This window comes from Cyprinus carpio, chromosome A4 (assembly GCF_018340385.1).
Source record: "Cyprinus carpio isolate SPL01 chromosome A4, ASM1834038v1, whole genome shotgun sequence".
NCBI lineage: Eukaryota > Metazoa > Chordata > Actinopteri > Cypriniformes > Cyprinidae > Cyprinus > Cyprinus carpio.
In genome coordinates, this window is record NC_056575.1 from 11,574,459 (window position 1) to 11,598,996 (window position 24,538).

General features: G+C 36.0%; 2 protein-coding genes across 2 annotated transcripts in view; both read right to left on the reverse strand.

The window, feature by feature from the left end:
- Positions 1-29: 29 nt before the first annotated feature.
- LOC109052696 (myosin binding protein C1) lies at positions 30-7,835 on the reverse strand. The gene is made up of 8 exons (XM_019070115.2): positions 7,415-7,835; positions 4,732-4,879; positions 3,328-3,469; positions 3,148-3,232; positions 2,184-2,315; positions 1,815-1,973; positions 1,560-1,685; positions 30-1,430 (listed from the first exon to the last, which is right to left on the reverse strand). Exons 1-8 carry the CDS (start codon positions 7,730-7,732, stop codon positions 1,314-1,316), a joined length of 1,227 nt encoding a protein of 408 aa, XP_018925660.2. The 5' UTR covers positions 7,733-7,835; the 3' UTR covers positions 30-1,313.
- A 960-nt stretch (positions 7,836-8,795) lies between these two features.
- The window catches only part of LOC122133976 (myosin-binding protein C, slow-type-like), a 34,211-nt gene continuing 18,468 nt past the window's right edge, over positions 8,796-24,538 (reverse strand). The window contains exons 16-34 of the mRNA XM_042736536.1: positions 24,381-24,526; positions 22,262-22,386; positions 22,022-22,127; positions 21,751-21,917; positions 21,440-21,605; positions 20,766-20,872; positions 20,552-20,688; positions 20,315-20,474; positions 20,132-20,236; positions 19,803-19,991; positions 18,262-18,396; positions 17,995-18,162; positions 17,770-17,858; positions 17,481-17,673; positions 16,722-16,861; positions 16,325-16,484; positions 14,610-14,746; positions 13,225-13,411; positions 8,796-9,504 (exon numbers count right to left, since the gene is read on the reverse strand). Of these exons, the coding sequence (XP_042592470.1) occupies positions 9,386-9,504; positions 13,225-13,411; positions 14,610-14,746; positions 16,325-16,484; positions 16,722-16,861; positions 17,481-17,673; positions 17,770-17,858; positions 17,995-18,162; positions 18,262-18,396; positions 19,803-19,991; positions 20,132-20,236; positions 20,315-20,474; positions 20,552-20,688; positions 20,766-20,872; positions 21,440-21,605; positions 21,751-21,917; positions 22,022-22,127; positions 22,262-22,386; positions 24,381-24,526 (2,736 nt within the window). The 3' untranslated portion in view covers positions 8,796-9,385. The remainder of the gene's footprint in view (positions 9,505-13,224; positions 13,412-14,609; positions 14,747-16,324; positions 16,485-16,721; positions 16,862-17,480; positions 17,674-17,769; positions 17,859-17,994; positions 18,163-18,261; positions 18,397-19,802; positions 19,992-20,131; positions 20,237-20,314; positions 20,475-20,551; positions 20,689-20,765; positions 20,873-21,439; positions 21,606-21,750; positions 21,918-22,021; positions 22,128-22,261; positions 22,387-24,380; positions 24,527-24,538) is intronic.

The following is a 24,538-nucleotide window of genomic DNA, read 5'->3' on the forward strand; positions in this document are numbered from 1 at the left end:
ACACGTAAGAACTGGAATTTAGACGGTGCTATATTCAAATCACACAAAATTTATTGTTTTTATTAGCCCTTTGGAAGGAGATGATTCTAAGCAGGCAGAGATAAAACAGTCACAGAAGATCAACACCCCCAGTTCAAGCTCTGGGAAGTGAAACACACAACCAGGATGTCTGAGCAAACTCCAGTTGGGTGACTGGGGGGGTGGGGTGGAGAGATGAGTCTGTTTTTAGCACTTAGCCACAATCCTTGACAATTAAGTTCTTTCAATTATTATTTTTGTTTTAAACAGGCTTGAATTAATTTCACACTAAATTCAGTCAGATTATTTAAATAAATACATACACTGTAATCACTGGACAATCACAAAAAGTTTTCTTGTACTTCAAGCTACAATGGCTGTTTGGGCAGTTTTCTTTTCTGGAGCTTATTTTCTTCTATAAAGTGTCACAATCTACAAATAGCTGCTTTTTTAACAACAGTAAAAATTCTGCATGGTAAAAAAGGTTCTGTGGCGTAAACTATTTTTGGCAGTTTGGCGACTATATCAGGCCTTAAAACCAAGAAATATGTTTGTAATGCTTGCTTCTGTTGTATTTATCAAGATCAGACCTATAAAAATGGGCCTACATGAAATGATGGCTATTTCTATGTCGAAAATGGACTTAGTTTTAAAAAACAGCAACTGATGCTCAAATTGCAGTTGTAGCTTCCCTTTTTTTTGTTAAAAATTGACAAACACGATCAAACCCAAAAAAACGTACAAATCTATTGTGAAAAATAATAAATAAAAATATTTCCTCCATTATTTTTTGATTCTTTTGCTCATCTTTATCTTTGACCAAATGGATTGGATTCAAAATATTTAGAAAATGATTCTACGCTAAAAGTTTTTGGCCAATTCAAATTCAATTAACGTTTGATTTCCCACCAATATTTCCTTCTTTATCCTTTGAAAAAATAACAATAATAATATCAAATGTGTTCCTGCACAGAATGAACCATTTCAAGGCAATAGAAAACTTAAGGGCTAAGCTGCCCTCTGGCCCCCAAGGCCAGAATTTGGACATTTCATTCTCTAAACTCTTTCTTTTCATCCAGTGATATATTCTAGTGTACAGTAGTGTGGTTAAAAAAAAAAACCAATGCGAGCTGGTCTGGTCAAACCTGGCAAAATGTTCAATTCTGTTAGTCTGTGGTGGTCACACTGTCAAGGCCGTTGTGGTTTTGGTTGGTGGGGCTCTCCTGCTCTAGCTTGAGAAGCGGGACAATGTCTTCATCCTTAAATCCCGCTTCCTCCTCCCGCCGGGCAAATTGTCAGTCTCTGTGGGCGTGGCCCTGTGGGGTGATGCTGAAAACCCGGATTCGCAGGTGGGAGGCGATTTGCAGACACAGGCCTGTGCAGTAACGCAGCAGATCCACCAGGGACAGCACCTAAACATCAGGATGGAGAAGAGACAGACTCGTTTAGTTCTGACTCCGATATTGCATTTAAAAACATTGAAAACACTAAGCGCAGTGGTGCCACACTAGCGGTTTGACCCAGTAATGGTTGTGGCTCACCATAGCGATCCACAGCACGATGTGTTCATCAATGTAGCTGTTGAAATACTGATTTAGGAAAAGGAGTCCAGGACCAATGAAGGCTGTGTCTTGAAGATGAAGCTCACTCTTGGTCATGTGGGCCACCTGTAAAAGAAAGCATACCTGAAAACATCTGATGCATTTTGGATGACTGTTTATGAAAATGATGACGCTCATGATTTCATGGGCCGAATAACAATTTTGACTTGTCATAAAGGCATCAGCAGCACTAACCACCAGCTTATTCGCGATCTTGGCGATCACCATGCCAAATGTAAGGATGTAGAGGCAAGGATGATGCTCGAAAAGCTGACTGGAGGACTTTTTAAAGATGATGAAGGCCAGAGAGAGGATGAGGCCGATGTGTAGACCAGGAGACAATACACTGGTGTCCTGGGGAAGACAGGTGGTCTATTTACCCTAAAGACATCACTTTAAAAAAAAAAATAAAATCTTTGCCTTGCATTAAATCTGGCAACCGAGCTATTATAAGAACAACTATACCGAGAAAAAAAAAAGACTGCAATAGGAATCAATGCTTTTAAGATCAAGAAATCTACTTTGAAGACCTCTATGATGAATGCACTGCTGGAGAGCACTTACTGCAACAGTTGAGCCATTCTTGCCCACGCCACCGTTCAGGATGACATAGAAGTAGTTATAAGTTGAATACAGAAACCCACCGATTATACCGAGAATTGGAAAGGTTTGCAAATTCACACCAAGAACAGGCACCTGGGTGAAAGAATGAGAAAAGCAATGCTTTAATATGAGAACAGCTGTTATTTTGTGTCTCATGTGAGCAGGGGAGCAGGGAAGGGGCGGAGCTGAAGCTTTAAGCAAGCTTTATAAAATGGGAAGAGGTTAGAAAAGATTGATGAGTGTGTTGACATTTGCATTTTTTTTTTTTTTTGCCAATATCTATGGGTGACTGGTAGCCATAGTAGCAGTTTTTACCTTATATTTACCTTTACACAGTCTGTTTGTCCTCAAAGAGGAGGCAGAGAGCAAAAGACAGGTGTACTTAAAGAACACACTCAGAAAGGGGCTCTGTCATGATTCACAGTTTTGGAAGATTTGAATTTTTTTTCATTTTTTTAATAAAATGTACAAAGTCTGTTGAACCCTTTTAAAATAATTTTCTGACACTGTATACACTGGAAGTGTCACACCGCAACTGAGGTTATTATATTATCATATTTAATATTAGAATGTTTCTATGTGAATATACATGCAAATAAAACAAAACTATTAATAAAAAGATGTGATATATAATATTACATTTATATTATATTTACCTAAGTGTATTATTATTATGTTAGTATTGTGAATAAACATGTAAAAAACAATAATATCAATAAAAATATGGATATCGTCACAAATGTATTATCATCATTCTTCTTATTATTGTTAATATTATAAGTAAACGTCAATTAAAACTAATAAAACATATGATATATATTTATATTTACTTATATAATTTTTTTATTATTTTATTAATATATATAGTGCATGCATAGTTATTATTTGAGATGTGAATAATTCATATAGAAGATAAATGACGTGCCTTAGTCTCCCAAAGACTCACTCCTCCAAATGCTGTCATCAGATACATGATTATAATAGCAATTTGGACTTCTGTCACGTCAACCCTGCAGAAAACATTCAAAAATACAGTACAGTTAAAAAATAACACCACACAGACATGTTCAATAAATTAGGGCGAATAAGCTGTGGATGCACTCACAATCCAAAGCGGAGTGTCCCGGATACGTATGTCTGCCAGTGTGCACAGAAAAACATGAACATGCCCACGAAGCCGCAAAAAAACATCCAGTTAGGGTAAACTCCGATCCCACAGGATATACATGTTCCCACGGCAACAAACACTAAGAGAGCAATCCAATTAGAGTGATACTGTATGTAATAATAACCAACAAATGGCATAACTGCTAATCAATGAAAGTATTAGCCAATGTCCAATTAAAAAAATATGATTATTGTAAACAACAATATATAAAAACTAGTTGTTTATTTAACAGATTACAAATGGTGGGTGTTGCTAGGTGGTTGCTCACTGGGCCAAGACAAAAGACATTTGTTCCGATCACTAACCATAGATGTTAAGCAGTAATAGTGATGCTTAAAGGCGTCATATGATGCTGCTACAAAGAACATTATTTTGTGTATTTGGTGTAATGCAATGTGTTTATGTGGTTTAAGGTTCAAAAAACACTATTTTCCATATAAAGCGAGGTGTGCTCTGATTGGCCAGCTATCCAGTGCGTTGTGATTGGCCGAATGCCTCTAGCGTGTGACGGAAATGTTACGCCCCTTAACATACTATGCCGTCTCCCAGGCCAGCAAGACGAGACTCAGTCCAGCTGCTCTGCTCGTCCACATCCCATCATCACTTTCTTTTAGCAGTTCAGTCAATGTACTGTTAGGAGTAACTGAATAATAATAAATTGGTTTATTTTGCATCAAAGGGAGTGTAAGGCATGTTTATAAACCGAATAACTTAAGTTATTTGTGGATTAGTGCGTACTGGAGACGCGAACCGTTTCAAACGATTCAGTTCGATTTGTTGAACTGCTTCGACCGGTTCACTAAGAAGATCCGGTTAAATAGAAAGATTTGTTCGCGATCCGGACATCAATAGACGAGACAAAAACAAGTGCGGTTGTTGCATCCAGTGGGGATATAATTACTCATTATAATGACTTATACTGTCTTTTTACGCGTTGCATATCGTGCTGCATAAACATAAAACCATGTCTGAATTTGTGATCTGAGAAACAACAAACATGGCGCCGGTGGCAACAGAGAGAATAAAAGTAACGCCTTCTTTCTTTGCGGGAACATCTGGCCGGCGTTATGCAAATATTCCCACACAGTGATGTGGAGATGTGGGGGCGTGTTTGAATGAGCCGTTTTAGGGGTGTGTGGTTGACTCTTAACTTTTATAAGGAATATCTCTTTGGATTTGAGACTTTAGTCTTTGCAACTTTACAGATCTTATTTATTCACCAAGAGCTTGTAACACTCCAAAGAGAAAGAAAAAATTGAAATTGCATCATATGACCCCTTTAACAAAAACATTACTAAATACTCATAACTAAATGGTGAAAGGTTGTCTATCTGATTATACCTGTAGAAACAGCATCGCAGCCATGGTCAAAGAGCTCCCCAAGAGCCGAGCTGCTATTGGTCCGTCTGGCCTGTTTACCATCAATGGCGTCCAGTGATTGGTAGATGAAGAGACCTAAGGCGCTGAGAAAGAAGGCCCAACCTGGAGCCTGAAAAGGGTTGATATGAAAGAATACATAAAGGCTAGAACACTGACATTGATCAAGACTAACTCAGTAAGAAAGCATTTTGAATACCTAGTTCTTCTTGTTTGACTGGGCTCAACGTAAATGAGGCGTAATCATTATTAATCATTACAATATTAAATGCTCTTTCTTGAGATTTGTTTGCAGTTTCTTACATACAACTACTCAAGCTTCCAGGTCTTTTGTGCCAAGAGAGACAACAAAACCTTAGACTAAACTTTGACCTCTAACTGTAGATATGGCTGGTTTGTATTATTTTGTGTGAGACCGAAAGGAAAACTTGTCAAGGTTCACAAACATGGACACAGAGGAGCTGTTTTATCTCCTTTTCTTTAATAAATACAGTTATCAATGCTATTTTCCCACAATTTCATTGGCTTTAGAGAGGCAAATTTGGAAAGAAGCACTTCCATACCATACGTATTATTCGAAGATATGTAAGCAGAGTGAGAATAATCAAATAATGTGAAAGGAAGGAAAATGTATCTACAAATGATTTAAAATTATGATTTAATTCCTTAGAGGAGTGTGGTGGAATTGCCTGCCCTAGATTGTTGCCTTCTTAGTTCTGACCCTGAATATCCAATAAGTGTTTTAAAATGACTCGTAATTATAGATAAAGAAAAATGCGAAGACAGTGTATGCTACAAATTTTTATATCAAGGGCAGCTTGAGTGTTTATGTGTGTGTGTGTGTGTGTGTGTGTGTGTGTGTGTGTGTGTGATAGTCTGATAATGGGCATAGGTCCATATGGCCTACTGGGTCGATTTCCCAGAGAGACTACAAGCAGGCCATCTGGTTTCACTGTACATCCACAAAACAGAATATATCCCTTGTGTGCTTGAATTATCGCTTCAGTATTTTTCATTCAAAAAACTACCGAAGGCCTTTAATGTATGTAATAATTTTCCCTGTTAAGTATGTTACTGTGATTCCTAAATCTGTCAGGTTGCTGTCAGGAGAAGAGGACACAATCTAATATCAGACCTGTGCAGTTACATTCCAAGATTAATGACAGTAGAATTAATGTACAGTATAAATATATAAAATATAAATCTTTTCTAACAATATAAATCTTTGCTATCACTTCTTAAAAAAATATTTAACAAATCCTTGCTGAATGAAAGTTTTAGTTTCTTTCAGAAAAAGAAAGAATAAAAATATACTGACCCCAAACTTTTGAACTGTAGTGTATATTGTTAGAAAAGATCGCTATTTTAAATAAATGCTCTTCTTTTTAACTTTTCATTCATCAAAGAATCCTGAAAAAAAGTTAAGCAGCCCAACAGTTTCCAGCACTGATAATAAATCAGCATATTAGAATGATTTCTCAAGGATCATGTGACACTGAAGACTGGAGTAATGATCATGAAAAAAAACCATTTCATAACAGGAATAAATGACATTTTAATGTGTATTAAGACAGAAATTTTTTTTTACATCATAATAATATTTCACATTACATTTTTTCCTATATTTTTGATCAAATAAATGCAGCCTTGATGAGCATAAGAAACAAAAAAAAAAAAAAATTGTTCTGATTGAAAGAAAAAAAAAAGCTATTTTGTGAAATATTATCTCATTATAAAATAAAAGGTTTGTATTTTAATATATTTAATATATAATAATATATTTTAATAAATTATATAAAATATAATTTATTCCAGTGACGGCAAAGCTTAATGTCTACAATAGAACTATAATTACACTACTTATTAGGCTTATGAAAAAAAAAAATTGTTCCAAACCTCTAATTTAATTAATGACTTTTTTTTTAAGTCGAGGTGATAAAAGCCCTTGTAACCGTGCTGTAGTAGTGAATATCATCACAGTTGTGATTACCTATGACCTTGTGCTGTTTTTCAATACAGCAGCACTCTTCATGCAAATGTTGCTTAATTATAATATTATTTTGTAATAATAATATTATATATTACTATGGCTGCTTGACCAACTCGATCGTCTCTGGCTCAAAGTTCACTCTTAGCCCCCTGTGTTCCCAGCCTGGCAACAGGTGGGTTAAAGTTGTCCATTCAGCAGCAATCTCCAGAACTGCTTAGCAATAAACACAGGCACCTGGACTTTGTCAGTGGACTATAGTCTGTCATTCTGAAAATATGACACAGTGTATGTCCACACACAAACTGTGGGGTCACAGTGTAGCCATGAATCAAATAGAGAGGCTATAACAGCTAAAATAACAAATAGTGATCTGCATGGGTCTGCAGTCAATAAATCTGATTAAGCAGCTGCTTAGAATGCTTTCAAAACGTCATAGTGCATAAATGTCTTAAAGTGAATCAATACACCAATACCAGAAATGTACAAACATGTAGGCTCGCACCGTTACTTGAGGGTGTTTACAGTCTTTGTTCAGCACCACCGACAGCAGTGAGGTTCGAAATTTGATTGTTTATTTTTAAAACTGACGTAGCAGGGCATGTAAATAAATAGAACGAAACACGTCACGCTGTGACTTTGAGTGACAGCTGAACTCACCTCCTCCGTGGCCGTGGGACTGTAATAGACGAGAATGATCGTCGTTAATATGTTAATAAGGAGTCCAGTGATGGTCAGCGTGTTCGGCGCGACCCACGTCGGGATCTGCTGGACCAGCCAGTTCCAGTATACCTGGCAGGGCGGCTCGAAGAGAGAGCGACCGGCCGCGCTGTATTTGTGTTCCTCCAGGCGCTTGAGCTGGACAGCTGACAGCGGCTCCGGACACGCGCACTGAGGCATTATGATCGCTCTTTTGGCAGGGTCAGCAATATTTCGGTCCAAATCCCCAGGTGTCCACTTAGAAGAAGGCATTAGCATGCGGCGATTACGTGTGGTGAGTCATTTTTAATGCGCGGAACCGACAGTGTCCTCCGCTCCTAGTAGTTGAGAACAGATAAACGGAGAGACGCAGGAAACTGCGGTCCGGAAGAGGACGCAGCCGGGAAATTTAAACAACTGCGGTACCGCTTCCGACCACCAGGGCTTCAGGAAGACCTGTGGCCATTTGCATAAACATACCCACCAAACTTTACCAAATAACTATTATCAAAAATGTGACAATCCACACTTTAGCAAATTAAAATAAACACAAACTACAATTATAGAAAAAAAAACAAAACATAAATTATTAATATAAACGAAAACTAGTCTTAGCAGTTTATGCAGACGACCCCTGATGTTGATGTTCTGTTTTACATTACTAGAAGTCTTGTTAAAACTATTACAAAACGTTTTCAGTAAGTGAAATGAAACAAAAATCATCTTTTAAACAAATATTAAATGGAAAAACTTAAAGACTTAAACTATTTTTTTTTTCTATTTAGCTATAATTCATTAAAAACCTAATACAAATGACAAAAGCACATAAATGTTCTACAACTTAAACTAAAATTGAAAATATACAACTAAAAGTAAATTGAAATTATGAATACTAAAAAGAATATAACACTGATTACTGGGGCAAACCATGGCAACAGTACGCTGCTTGAGTGATTTCATTCATTTCAGATCATTATCGGACAGAACATTGGCAAACCATACTGTCCTTATTTATTGTATTATAGATGTTTATTATATTATTATACAAGACTTGGGTGCGTCTCAATTATTTAAATGTTCTAAGCCATTTTATAGTATGAATAGTGTAATTAGAGTGTTCACACTGAAAATTCCCAACAATATGTATACATATTATAATGGAAATATCAGTGCTTTCAAGGCTGCAAAACGATAGGGTTTAGTTTTTATTAAAATATATTTAGAAATTATTTGAACATAAATATAGATTGATTAATAACATCTTTTGCACCCAAAGAACAGTGTTGCCAAATCTCACTATCTGCATCAAAACAAGACACCTTTTAAAACAAAAAAGAATCCATTGCTTTTCATACAGGGACATTTATTTAACTGTCATGCTAAAATTAACATTGGCATGTACTACAAGTATCCTCAGACAAACATGACGTTTTCTGTAACATTCAGATCTCGTCTTATAGTTGCACAGTATTGATATTGCACATCTAAGTGGATTTCAGTACATTCTTTAGAGAATAAAGGAAAGGGGTTGGAAAACTAAGAGGGAAACTCAAACAAGAAAAGAAATTAAAGACAGAAACAGCAAAAACCAGACTTGAGCTCATTTAGGACCAACCTTGTCTCCCAAACCCAGAAAAACGTAAATGAACCACATTACAATATCTGTAACTGACTGCTCTAGATTTTCCACAATAAAATATCTATTTGTGATATATTTTGAAGCTACAATCCAGTTCACTGAAGTCATGCTTTTGAGTTTCAGTGGCATTTCTTAAAACACAGTTTTACATGATCGCACCGTGACAGACGCAGAGGTTGCTATAACTATAGATCCATGTCGGAACACACCATACCATGACAAAGTTTAGACACATGGGCCATTATTTGTAGTAGTTACAGGGATTTCTGGGTAATCATTGGGTGAGTCAGTCCTCAGTTGGATCCCTTCTTCTCTGACTCTGACTTCTCAGAGGTCTTAGACTCGTTCATGTATTTATCAATGAGGTGTAAGGGAACGCCTCGCTTCATCAGCTCAAAGAATGTAAAACCTCCTGAAAGAGGGGAAAGATAGACATTCAGAGAGGTGACACTGAAAACAATGAAAGCATCAAACATAACATATAGCAGCCAAAAGTTGTTGGACATGTAAGCCACATTTTAAAATATCGGAATGTCTTTGCATTATATAACAAAATAGCACTCATTAAAAAAGACAACACTCACTTTTCAAGCAGAACTTTTCACAAACATTACACACAAAAAAGTTAAAAGCCTAAATGTAATGTGTTTGAAGGTCACTGCCTTCATAAAATAGAACACTTTAGCATACTTTAAGTACATATTATTTACGATTAAATTAAAATGTATTATAAAAATGTATATTAAATGCAAATAGTTGAACTTAACTGTGTTTTTTTTTTTATTATTCACTTTGGTAGACGAAAGTACATCTTTATATGTAATTTCATAATTAGAATGTCTTTGAAATAGTAAAATAAATAGTAACATATTACACATTTGTAATAATGAAGCTGCAATTTAGTAAATTTAAAATATATTATATTTAAATGTAACATTGAATAACACACTATAGTAAAACATTACAAATACTTTACATGTGTTTTAGTATGTTATCAAAATAAATGTACTTCTTTAAAGCACAACATAAGATTATTAAAACATAATGCTAAAAATAAAAATGTACTTTAAAGTTAAACTTTTAATTACAAAGTGCACTGTTTAAAAATGTACTTGTGTTAAGAAACACAGTCATGAGAGTGTACTCTCTTTAAGTACAGTTAAGTGGCCTTTTATTTCATTATTATATTATCTTCAAGTAGTATATAAAAGTATATATATACTTTTAAGATTTGAAGTACAGGTCAAGTGCAGTCAATACAATTAAGCAAACTAATTTATTTATTTATTTTTTTAACAAGGATTGGTTTGTTATTTTGTAATACAAAGACATTCAAACTTGTAAGTGTGACTGAAGTGTCCAAAAACCTTTTAGGCCACTATATACAGAGAGAAGAGGTAGAGACAGACAAAAAGTGTGGAAAAGAGGAGAAGGACAACATTGAAATCAGGACAGGAATTTGTCAGTGTTCGGCAGGTGCAGCACAAATGTTGAGGCAGTGAGTACAATCATCTCTGCAAGCTCTTACAGAAGCTCATAACACATTTCATCATTACGTGTCTCGTCATTGCTTGCTGTAGCATGTTGAGCTGCATGGACAGTTTGTTAAATGGGCAATAAATTAGACTGCATTATGCAATATGACCACCGTTGTAAATATACAAAGCACATGTTCACAAGCATTTGCAGAAATAAAATATATCAGAATTGAGTGTTTCTTGAGCAGGGATGCTAGTCTTGACTTTGTTTTGAATGTGACTGTTTGGTCTCAAGAGAAAGAGGTACCTCATCCCATTTTGTAGTTTTTCTGTCTAAAATGACTAGGTTTTAACTTCAGCAAATTTGCACTCTGGTTTCCAAGTCAGTTTTCCAACTGCATTTGCATATGCAAAATCAGACTTTAACTGAGTAAAGTAACGTTACTTGTTACATTTATTTTGTCAAGTAATTAATTCACATTACTTTTCTATTTGTTCATTTACATTTTAAATCTCTCCTCTTTCCCAATAATGGGAGGAAAAGGGATATAATGTGCACAATTATTTTTGTTTGTTGTAATATGTGTGAGAATGTTGGATGTTGGTGTATGGAGTGTGTCATACTTCATCGGTGAATAGAGCACTTTTTTTCCCACCTACACCAAGATTTAGGATTTTAAAACTTCAAAATAGTGCTGGTAAATGAAAACAAAAAGTCCTTTTGTGGTATAGCCTATATGTCAATGCATGCAAATTGTGTTGGGGGGACAAACACTTAAAGCAGCACATCATAAAGTAATATTTCCAGTGTAAAAATGGCTACAAGCACAGCGTAGCACTTCCATTTAGGAGAAGAAAGAGTCTCAGTTAGATGCTGTTGAGAAAAAGTAACACGTAATTTAGCATGTTTCATAATGAATAGCGCAATATTGTAACATTCCCCAATGGTTGACTTTGTCAAAAGCATGCATAGTATAAATTCTATATTTATAAACCAGTTAAACTGGTTCTTGGAGTTCTTGTAGAATCCTGTAAAACATTCTTCATTCATTGATAATTCTTGAATTTTAGAATATTACACACAAGCAAAGAGAAGGATTTTGGCAACCAAGGGATGCAGAATGAATGAAAAATAAGCTTCATATGCCCGAAACCATATGAAAGCTTACCTTGAATGAGAACAACACAGTAACTATTCCTGAGTGATGACTGGGGGAGAAAAGAAAATACGGATTAAACCCAAAGTTTACATGAGGGAGTTATATGTGCCTCAGGGTACATCGCTGACTTAGTCATTACAGATTTAACATGAAGGAGTTAAAGGACATACCACAGTCTACCAAGAGGGAAACACAGCAATATGGCAATGTGTGACAGAGTATGAAAACATGTCAGCACATGATACAATATGCAAACATTGGCGTGTAATCAGAGATTTTATCAGGTCCAGGATTTTTCATAATGTGCAATGTGACTGTGTTTTTGCGATCTGTTACACTATGGCACGTGTGGTCCAGTGGCAGTGTGAGATGATATTGCTTCGGATTTGCTGCATGATGTTGCAGATTTTCAGTTTATGCTAGTTATGATGGAGTTACAACATACTGAAATGGTCAAATCTTGTTGAGAGATCACAGCTGCACACACTCTTCAAATGTGGCTAAATGTATCTATTTATCTTATTATTAATGGCACTTACTTTATTGAACATGACTGAGATGATTGGAACTGATTAAGAGATATTTTTATAAATAACTGATTTATTAAACCAAACCCTGATGAAGCATTTAACGATGTTAAGTCATCCTTAGCCTTTGTATGGTAAAAGTGATTAAATACTTTAATTGAGAGCCCTAGTAATAATATTTTTAATATTGTAAATAACTAACAATTTGAGTATTTATACTGTTTAAATGCACTGCTGGCATAGTTGTCTACCGCAGAAAAGAAAAGAGTCTTGCCATAACAAAGGATTTGTTTGTTGTGGAAACGAAATATGTCAAAAAGCCACACAGTACTAATATAAAAAGTGCAGAATATGAATGAAAACAATAATACAGAATATGAATGCAAATATAATACAAAGAATAAATATAAATGAAAGGAATAGTTCAAGAGCATTGAATCTTTTACCTTATGGCTTCCACACTATACCCAGGAAATCCACAGAAGACATTGAGAATGCTCATATTACCAGTTTAAAAGACAAAAAATGAATTGTAACAATGATGGACCAAAGTGCTGAAATCTTGTGCGTATTAATTGGTTGGTTAACAGTAAATACAGTCTATAGGTTGGCAAGGAACTCTTGACAGGCTATTCCTCTTTAATAAAAATCAGGTGTAATATGCTGTATTAAAGCAGCTTATAACTGTATTAGCCATATATACTCTTAAAGGAGTGATGTTAAGATGCCGTATCCACATCTGAGGTGCTAGATCAGGGGTTCCTGGACCATCTACCTTCTTAAAAAGTTCCACTCCAACCCAGATCCAACACAACTGAAGCAGCTAATTATGATCCTCATATGCACTTGATAATTACAAACAAGTGCTTTTGATCAGGGTTGGATCTGAACTCCACAGGTAGGTACTGTAGATCTCCTTGAACAGGATTGGGTTGTGCTAGATGATCATTTTAATGCAAAGACTAACCTTTGACTTCTAGTTTGCAGTCCACATGAGCCTCTCCAAGGTCATTGACAGCCTTGCAGGTGTAAACACCCCCGTCAAACGGGCTGGGCTTGCGGATCTCAAGCGTACACACACCCTGGTTGCTGAACATGCGGTAACGTGGGTCATCTATGATGGTAATCTTGTTTTTCATCCAGAGTACCTTAGGCTGTGAGAAGTAATGGAATATAGTATGAGAACACGGTAAACAACAGACAACATTACTGGTGAAGAGGAACCAAAGCAACATTAATCCATCAAACACGTGGCGTGAGAACTGCTACTCTTCTCACATGTGCTGGTTACAGTAAAGTATTGAATGACAGAAAGACAATATGATCCAGCATGTCTGTGCTCAAAGATTATAACCAGCAGGTGCTGTTAAGCCCATTGAGACACTCACAGGTCAGGCCACACAGAGCTAAATACAGGTGTAAAGCCATGGGCACATGGTTGGAGCCCAGCAGAATCAAAGACTTTCTCAGAACTTGAAAGAAAGAGAGCGATATGCATCAGAACCTTGTGTGGGCCAATAGGTTTTCATGGATTCACTAACATTCATGCATCTTTTTTTTTCAATATACGTCTTTTTATTCTCTTTTATCTGCGCTTCAAATCATTTAGCAAGGATTGACTTTCTTGGACCCTGTTTACATCTGGTATTAACATCTAAGTGAACCTCACTAAATATAGATTTAAACAAGGTCCAAAATGTTTTGTGATCTGATTACTCAAATTATATTCAGAGGTCCAGCGCATACAGTACATCCTAACGTGTGTGTGAAAGACTCAACTCAAATGTCAATCAACGTTGAGCTAAAAATGAGGGCTTTAAACTTAGCAGTTAAAATGTGGCTTAAATGGAAATAAACAATCGAAAAATCTGATAAAGACCCATTCATACAAAGACTCATGCCATATAAAAAAAAAAAAAATCTATTTTAAATAAATGCTGTTCTTTTGAACTTCTGATTCAAAGAATCCTGTACTGAGTACTGAGCTTTGTTGTAAAATAAACAAACAAAAAACAACAATATAAAAAAAAAAAACACTCAATATAAATTATAAAACATCTCAATAATTACATAAAATCAATTTAATAAATCAATACAGGTCCTCAGCTGTCATTTTTGGCAAAATTATAATTCAGACAGGCTATATTTAGCTACAACAAGCTGATTTTTCTCTCCTTTTTTGTGCTTTATCAAGTGATGAGATGTAAACAGGGCTGTCATGTCTTGTGATCTAAATTGAAGTGTGCTTGAATAAAATATGTAAAACATGCAACATGGACTTACCTGTCAGAGCAGGAGCCAGGCAAAACACATGGCAAAAGAACACATTTGAGTGTCCTGTACAGCACTTACCCGAGGATTGGCACGCACGCTACAGTTCAGGGTGGCGTTGTACCCAGCGACGGCAAAGGTGTTGATAAGTGGCTGAGTGAAAGTGGGCGGCTCGGTGAAGTCACGGTCATTATACTCTGGGATTTTCAGTTGCATGCCTGATTGAGAGTGAGAGGAAGAGCGAGAGGAAGAGGAGGAGGAGGAGGAAGAGTGAGAGGGGAAGGGAGAGTGGGACTTTGCATGATACGAGCCGAGAGCTGTATCATGGGGGAATTTCCCTTATGTGATGAGGAAGAGACAATATTTATCATCAGCACTGGCAAAGCGTGACACACACACCGTCTGTTAAAGATATAATCTGCACTTGGTTATTGTCACTCCAGTAATTTTGGCTAATAAACAAATCTTAGTGTTTGTAGCATACAGTATAAGGAGAGTATATGTAGACATATCAAGCAGAATTATAAAATTTGTGAAGCTACTACTAATTGCAGATCATACCTTTAACATTCCAGTAAAGCTCCTTTGAGTCAAAACTCAGACTTTACATCAGGGGTGCGCAATCCTGCTCAAACCCCAAACCTTGATTAGCCTTGATTACTTCATATGCTAAACTCTGCAGGAACATGTCACACTTTCAATCAAGTACATAAGACTAGAGTTCATGTTTCCCAACCAGTGTTATTTTAGCATTATTTATAAACTATTATAGTTTATATTAATGTTTTGAATTAGTTTTTATTTTTCAGTTTTCATTTCAATTTTAGTGTTCTTTTTTAATAATTTCTTTATTTTAATTCTGCTTCATTTCAATCAATTTTTTTATATAGTTTTAGTTTTATTTAATAATAACAACACTGGTACCAAATCATAGTATGTTAAAACTGTCCTAATATTTATGTTGGATTCTGAAGTGTCCATTTGTGCTAAAATAGCCAATATTCCCCACCACACTTTGCCCAAGTTGTACAAAACAATTTGAGAACTTTTTATGTTAAGTGAGGATTTAAGGCTGTAATTTAGCGGCTTTCATACAAGTGGTATGCAGCAAGAGGGCCTGTGAGATCAAGATATTCCTGTCCTTTCAAATACTCAAACAATGTACTTTCCCCATCACCAGCAACATACATACTTTTAGTGTGTATTATCCGTATTCAGACTGGGACAAAGCCTTCATCTCAAGGGGCAGGACTGAACAACCCTTCTTTACACCATGTCCAAGGACATGCATTTCAATTAAAATCCTGACTTAATATATAAAGACACACCAAGCAGGATGTTGATTAGTAAATTAGTATTAATTAGCTCATCAGCCCTCAGGTAAAAAGGCTATACATACCCCTGCAATTTCTCAGGTTATTAAAAAAAAAAAAAAAGTTCTACATCAGCCAGGCCTAAATTACTGCTAAAAAGCTAATTTTTTAGGATTAAGATTTTTAATTAAAACTGCTCTAAACACCACTATTGAAAACACCACTAGAAGGATTGTTGAAGTAGTCCCTCCCCTAAATTTACACCATTGGTTGAAGTTGGAAGACAGCAAGTCTTCTGATTGGCTAAAAAGCACAGACTCTAATTTGCTGTTTACCTCGCTGTCATAGCTCAATTCTCAAGACATCCGGACATTTTATAAGTGGTATTCCATTTAAAAAAAAAAAAAAACACTTACTGCACTATTGAAAAGGATTTAGATAAGCTGTTAATTTACTGAGGAGTAGAGTGGAGTAGAGCCTTACCTTCTTTCATGATCAGAGCACTGTTTTTAGTGACGGTGGCGCTTTCACTTAAGCCCACCATGTTCTCTGAGTAGATCCTGAAGTAATATTCGTTACCCACCACCAGATCTGAGACTGTAATGCAGGTACGATGGTAGTGCTCTATACATGTGTACCACTCCTGTGTGGCACACACACACACACACATATACGCTCATTTTTTTATCCTCTTAAAACTTAAAATATTACAAATATATATATATATATATATATATATATATATATATATTATCTTTGAAATCAATATAAAAAATGAAAAAAAAATAACTAAAACATGAAAAGATTATATATCTTTGAAATCAGTTTTAAATATGAGTATCATAGAAGTACAGTGAAGAGCCAAAAGTTTTCTTCAGACCATTGTCTTTTTATCAGCTTTCTGGATGGTGTAGCCTATTATGGGTGCATTGCCGTTGTCTTTGGGAGGGCTCCAGTCCAGTGCTACATTATTCCCCCAGACCTCTTCGATCTTTACAGCCTGTGGTGGGCCTGGAAGATCTGGGAAAGACAGCAAAAGAAAATGTTCAATGGTGCTTCGATGGAGAACATGGTGGGCTTAGGTTAGCTCTGCATCATATATTTCTCTGAACTATATTTTAAATATAATATATTTCTTATTAATAATCTGTATTTTAGCATTATTAGCAATAAAGCACAATACATTTAGCATATAGCAATATTCAGTGCTATTATTGTTAACTAAAACTTAAAAATAGTTTCATGATTTAAATAAATGATATAAATATTAATATTTATATAAATATTAGATGTTAAACCTAAACTTAAAACATAAATGAAAATTAGAAATGCCACACTGACAATTAATTTAAAATAAGTTTAATTTGAAGTATTAAAATGACTAAAAATGAAATAAAAATACAGTTTAGAAAAAGAAAAAAAAACTACAAAAAATGACAAAAGCACATAAAAATTACTAAAACTTAAAATAAAAATAAAAAATGAAAATATAAAAAATAAAAGCTAATTCAAAATATTAATAAATACTACAATATTATATAAATTATATGAAAACAGCACTGTTAATTTTACAGACTTACGAAGACTTTTCTTTCAAAACATTTGACTATATATATTAATAGCATTTTTCTTAACTAACCGACTATCTGGATGTCCAGCATGGCCGTGTCGATATGATTCTCCACTTGTACGCTCAGTTCATATTTCCCAGAATGCTTGCGCTCAGCCTTGCGGATGAACATGATGCTGTCACAATCTGAGTTGCGAATGCTGACCGTTTTGTCAATCGGCTGGCCCTCTTTCAACCAGTTGACTTTTGGCCTCGGTTTACCCTAAAAAGACAAAAAGCATTTTGAAGTTTTCTTTTGTAACCAAAAGGAGAGGAATTCATTAAGCTTGGGGTTTGTTATCATGATCTCTCGACTCACCACAAATGGCACGACGAGGTTGACGACTTCGCCAACCTTTCGAATGTATGTCTGCTTTAAGTGTCGAGGTATGCGAATCTTAGGAGGCTCTGCCAAACAAACAAGAGAGCATTTCTATACCCAGAACTAGCTTAAAATGTCTTCATATCCCTAAATTATTATGAATCTAATTTATATATGCTATTAGTTTGAATTAACTAGTGAAATGTGGCAGTAGGCTCTCACCGATAACCTCTTTGACCAGGATGGAGTGTTGAATTGTTCGTGGTGCACTGGCCCCAGCAGCATTTATGGCCTTGACACGCACTAAGATCTTGGCCTCCACTGGCAGACCGGTTATAGTGTACCTTGTTTTTTCCGTCAGCTCTTTATTAGCAAGTATCCATTCGTCAGCTGTCAAATAAAATGCAAAAGCACAAAATGGCATGAACACCCACCAGTGGAGAACCACTTATGCAAAGCACGCCGTATACTGTATGTTTTTAGTCTTACTTCCTTCAAGGCAGTATTCAACTTGGTAGCCATCAAGTCCAGCGGCACCGATGGTGTCTGGGGGTCTCCACTTCATGGTCACTGTGGTATCTGTGACGTCATCCACCACCAGCACTGTTGGTTCACTGGTCACAGCTATTGAATGTATTTAATGAAAGTAATAAGTAGTGTTGCTGAATATGTTTAGTTATATTTTGGGTTCATTTCCTAAGCATAAAACAAAATTTGTTGTAAAATAACTAGTGTAAAAATATTTTTTAAATGCAACCTTATAAGTTCATGTTTTACTTAGGATAAATGTTATAATAAGTCTAGATCTTGTCAGTTAATATTCTTTGCTTAATTTGTTCTAAATTTGTTCTGATTTTTTTTAAATAACTGCAATATATATTTCTCAAATTCAGCCTGAGATGCTTAAGTTTTTTCTATATTTTTTCTATATTTATTTTTATGTAATAATTTGTGGCATTATATATATTAGTCATATTGAATGTTTACAGCCAACATTTTCCCATCATTTGTTCCAAATCCATAAAAATAAATATATATTTCAATGTACTTTTTTTATTTTTTTTTATTTTGGTAACCATTTCTTGAACCCATAAAATGATGGCCACACATGTGTACCCTCAAACACAAACACATGTGAGAGAGGATCTCTCATATCTCACTGATATGTTATGAATTTCAAAAGGGTTTCTTATTAGACTCTTCTATTCTCATGCAACTCTTCATGTCTAAGCTTTGACTGAAGCAGAGACTGTGTCTGATCTCATAACATAATAATCCGCAGATGAATTGGCAGCCATTATAAAGTCATACTCTCTGTCTTCTAAATCTGAGGCCTGTCCTGTGAAGGTCATAGACCAAATGTTTTGGATGCTGGTGTAAGCACAGCAACACCTGTCACTATAGGTGACATTTAACTTGAGTTGCAAAAAAAAAGGCAAAGCAAAATTTAAATGCAAGCATCAAAACAATGCCCTACTGTATTGCACCGCAACTGCTCCCCCTTATCACAAACCCCCCCCGCTCCACCCAATGTCACCTGCTGTATGTCACATAAGAACCCGAAAGGGAACAGAAAAGCTCTGGCATCTCTGCAGTGTCTTTGACTCGCTTAATGGGATATGCGTAAATGATCATTCTGTGTGTTGTGTTACATAACAGAGACGGTGCTCATTACATAACTGATTTGAAGAGACACAGATCCCATTGTGGCATCGTGAGAGGGTGTGTCATAGAGGGAAGGTATGTGCCATCTAGTTGGCAGCAGCATGGGGACTACAAACCAAGTTGGCCGCCGAGTCCCGAGCTGGGAGCAAAGTGACTGGCATTTTCTTTTGTCACAGTGTGTTAAGAGAAGCTGGAAGAGTTTTTCTCTGTTGTAAGTTCTGGAGTTTTGAGGTGATGATTAAAAAGAAACCTGTGGCTTGATCTCGGCCTGGACTTGATTTGTGAAGCAACCTACACTTTGGTGATACACTACCTGTCAGGATGCCACAGCATTGATAATACAGATGGGCCACTCGTGTACTCACCCAGGGGAATGAAAGGTTTGGAGGGCTCACTGGGTTTGGAGACGCCGATAGCGTTAACCGCAAAGACCCGCACCTCATATGGCACACCTTCAATCATCTTTTTGGGCTCAAAGGTGGTCTCTTTGCAAAGGTCGAAGTTCAGCCTCATCCAGCGAGAGCTCTGTTTCTTCTTTCGCTCAATGAAATATCCTGTGATATATCAACAGAGGCTTGAATTAACTTGTAATGAGACTTGTAATGGTAGTGTAATGAGATTTTTCAATCATGTCATTTGAAATAAAACCAAATATCCAATATGATGCTGTTTTTATGCACAGTAGTTGATTTACCAAGGATGGGGGAACCACCATCATAGCGTGGCGGCTCCCATGTCATAGTGCACCAATCTCCACCCACATCAGTAACCAGAGCAGCCTCAGGGGCATCTGGGATATCTAGATAAAACAAAATATGATACAATTTACAATGCCGTCACCCAAACAAACATGTTCCCTCTGAGGAAGGTGTCTTACCTACAACTTTGATTTTTACACTAGCTGTGTCCTCTCCAGCTTCGTTCTGAAGGACGATCTTGTAGTTTCCGGTATCTTCTCTTTCTGCGATATCAATAGTGAGGCAGGTGTGGTCTGCAAATGTCTCTGCACGCATCCGACTTCCTGAATCAAGGATGACCTGAAACAACCCATGAGCCCAGTTTAATCCAGGTGTTTCTGGATATTCTTCATATTTTCATACTCCGCTCAACTCACCCGTTCTCCCTTCATCCACACGACTCTGGGTGCTGGTTCTCCACTAATAGGGATCTCCAGCCGGAGTTTGTTTCCAGCCACAATGGTCACCGTGTTATCCTGGGCATTCAGTGCCTCTAAATGCACCCTGGGTGGATCTGCAAAGTTGATCCAAATGGCATTCTTTTAGAGAGATTATTAGAATAAATATGATACTTTTGGATTGTTGCTGTACCTATGATGTGCACTTTGGCAGACAGCGTCTGCGTGTATCCCTCAGGAACAAAGGTATAATCACCGGCATCATGAATAGTGGTGCTCTCAATGTCAAGGTTGTGATTCCTGTAAGTTGAAAAGAAAGTACAAATGAAAAAGAGAAATCAATGGAAACCCCTTTCCACCACAGAATAAAAAAACAATAACAAAAAAAGGTAATTGCATCTTTTTATCTAACAATTTTTCTGGCAGTTCTTAGTTTATATATTTAAATTCTGAGTTGCGAGATATAAACATGCAATTCTGAGAAGAAAAGTAGAAAAAAGTCAGAATAGAAAAAAAAAAAGTAACAAATAAAAAAGTAACAAATAGAAATTTTAATTCCATGGGGAGAAAAAATCAGGATTGTGAGACATAAACTCAGAATTCAGGAAAAAAAGTCAGGATTGTGAGATGTAAGATCAGAATTTAGTGGAAAAGACAGCATTGAGATATAAACTCAGAATTGTGAGTTTATACCTATATATTGAAATTCTGTAATTTATATTCACAGTTTAGACTTTTTTGAGAAACAATAATATTAAACGTAATATTAATTTATTAACAAAAATATTAATTCAGGTAATTATATTATTAAGTATATTATATTGTATTATATTAAGTATATTAATTATTATTAATATAATAACATACTTGGCTCTGTGCATAATGCTGATGTGTTCGCTAGGCTGGACCAGCTGGCCGTTCTTGTACCAGCGGCCCGGGATGTTTCCAGGGTAAATCTCACAGTTTAATTTAAGAGGTTGCCCCAACAACACTGTCACATTCTGTAGATCCATTAAAATCTTCAAAGGCTTCACTGGATAATCAAGCAAGGTAACAGGAAACAAAGGAAAAAAAGACAAAAATTGAGAAAGGAGTGAAATGAAGATGTTTTTGATTCAAATAGCTTTAGAAAGTTCCTAAAGGCAATTATCACTCTCTCTAAAACAATATTATCTTACAGTCAACTTGAACGTGAGCTTCAGTGGTGCCCCCGGTGGCCATCAGGGAGTAGGTGCCAGTGTCATCCTTTGTGGCATCTTCAATGATCAGCCAATGTTTAGTCCCCTCGGATTTCACGCGGTACCGTGAACGCACCCCTGTGGGGACCTCCACCCCATTCTTCATCCTGTACCATGCAGTCAGCAAAGAGATGAAGCTTTTTTGTCATTTTGCTTTGCGTGCCAAACACAAAATTGGGTATTAAACACCTAAAATCTCTATCACACAAACCATCTAACTTTGGCTCCTTCCTCAGACACCTCACACTCCAGTTCAATTCTCTCATTCACTGTGGTTTTTACAGGCTCCAGCTTTTTCACTATGTTCACAGGCAATTCTGCATAAGAGGAGACCGAGAGTGCATGATCAAATCATTGGCAGGCAGTGTTCGGGAAAGTTGTTATAAAACAGTATTTATCAGTTCTGTCACTTTTTTATGGTTGAAATCATAGGCTGGTAAGGTAGACGCACCTTTCACAAACAGTTCAGTGGTGCACTTCTCTTCTCCTGCAGTGACTGAGTAGGCAGCATCATCGTTTATCTGGCAGTTGTTAATAACCATTATCCGTTGAGTGCCTTTGTGCTCAAAGATAAACCTGCACAGTCAATTCAGTAGTTACAGAAAGTTAAGGCTATTTTTACTTCACGTCCTCAATTTAACATTAGTTGGATTCATTCATTCATTCAGTCTTGATTGATTGATTGACTGTCAGTCATTCCTTTGTTTATTGATTTATTAATTCATTCACTCATTCTGTCTTTTACTTATACTTTCATTCAATCTTAGTTACTGAGTGCTTTATGGAATTCATTTCTTCATTCATTCTTTTTTCTTTATTTTTTAGGAAAATTAGGAATAAGAAAACAGAAATAATTTATATTGTACAGAAGTTAATTCTGGTCCTTTGATTTGATTGATCTGATTGTAATTTGCTCATAAATACACAAAAGTTGACCCTGCTTTGGAACTTTTTCATTGGCAGAGAAAATATAGACAAAAGAACTTGGCTATATTGTGTCTAAATTGTGTGTGTATGCTGATATTCGGTATAATAACATTCTTGCTTGTGTGATTGCTGAATTTCTTATAGTTTTGTTATTGTCATTCCATTTAACATATGCAATATATTGTATACATACAACATGGGGTAATACTTTATTTTAAGGTTTTCTTGTTACACGTTACATGTACTTACTATTTTAATAACAATAAATTATGCATAATTACATGCAAGTAACCCTAAGCCTAACCCTAATCCTAAACCTAACCATAAAGTAAGTACATGTAGTTCATTAATATTACTCTGTACTTAAATGTATAATTACACTGTTACAAGGACACTTTAAAATAAATTGTAACCCAACATGGCACTGAAAGCATCAGAACAGATGTTTACAGCAGAAATGAGGTCACTCCTTTGGTTCAGATATACAAGACAGTCCTGAGGACTGGCTGACTTACTTCCTATTACTTTATGGTGAACAGAGGAGCCAGAACAGCCGGTGCAGAGGATGGAGAAGGTGGAAGTGGAGGGAATGGCAGACAGGTGGAATCACCATTGCATAACAGACAGAAAGGATAGATAGACATCATGCCTAGATCAAACAGGGCTGGAAGAGCTATTAGTGTTACCGTTATTGTTTATAGAGAGAGAAAGAGAAAGTTGAAGGAAGAGAAAGAGAGAGTCCTCCAAAAAGCAGGGAATACTGGGATAGACATAATTGAAGATAAGCAACCAGAAAGCTGCACCGACCACCCAAATGGCTTTAATTTAGTTGCTCTGAACAACCATGAAATGTAGGTTGAAATATGTTGCCTTAATTAAAAAAAAAGAAAAAAAAAGAAAAGATTATTATTATATAAACTATACAAAAATGCTCAACTACAAAAAAAATCATTTATAAAAATAAAATCTTAAAAAAAAATAGAGAGATAAAATCTTACAAATAAGATAATAGAAATTGGGTTTTTGAATTTTTTTGAAGCACTTTAATAAACATTACAAAACATTATTTTGTGTAAATTGTTATTTTATCTTTAATATATATATATATGAAACTATTTATAATAATAAAAAATTATAAAATATGATTAAAAAATATTTGTGCAACATTACCATTACATATTTCTTCATATCATTAGAGATAAATATATGCATTTAATGTACAAATATCAGGCAGCTTTTGCAGCTCTATTAAAGTCCTGTGAAGGTGGAGGTGCCTTTTTCCTGTACAGTTGGCTGTTGTTAATTACTCATTGAACACTACATTTAAAACTTCAAATGTAGCTCAAGAGTTTCACATTGGCCTTCAATCACACAACATCCTTTAAACATTTCTGGACATTATCATAAGGCACAGAGTAATGTTTAAAGAATGTTGCGTGTTTGCCGGGTATGAAATGCTGATGGTTCACTTGTGTGTGTATCGTGTGTTTGCTGCAAACAGAGTCATTTCTGTGTCCCCTGTGACCAGCAAGCCAAAGAACACAATAAATGAAGGGTTTAAGCAGGTTGGTGTTTACAGAAGGTTTCACATAAGCGTGTTCCTGAATGTATAAAAGAGCATGTAAGATTAGGAGGTGACATACTTTGGAGTAGGGCGGATCTCTTGTCCATTCTTGTACCATTTTAACTCCACAGTCGGGTCAGCAAGGTCCACAACTAACCGGATCTTTCCGCCTTTGTCCACCTGATATGCAGGTTCCAGTCTCAAAAACCTGATAATATACTCACCCTCAGGCCATCA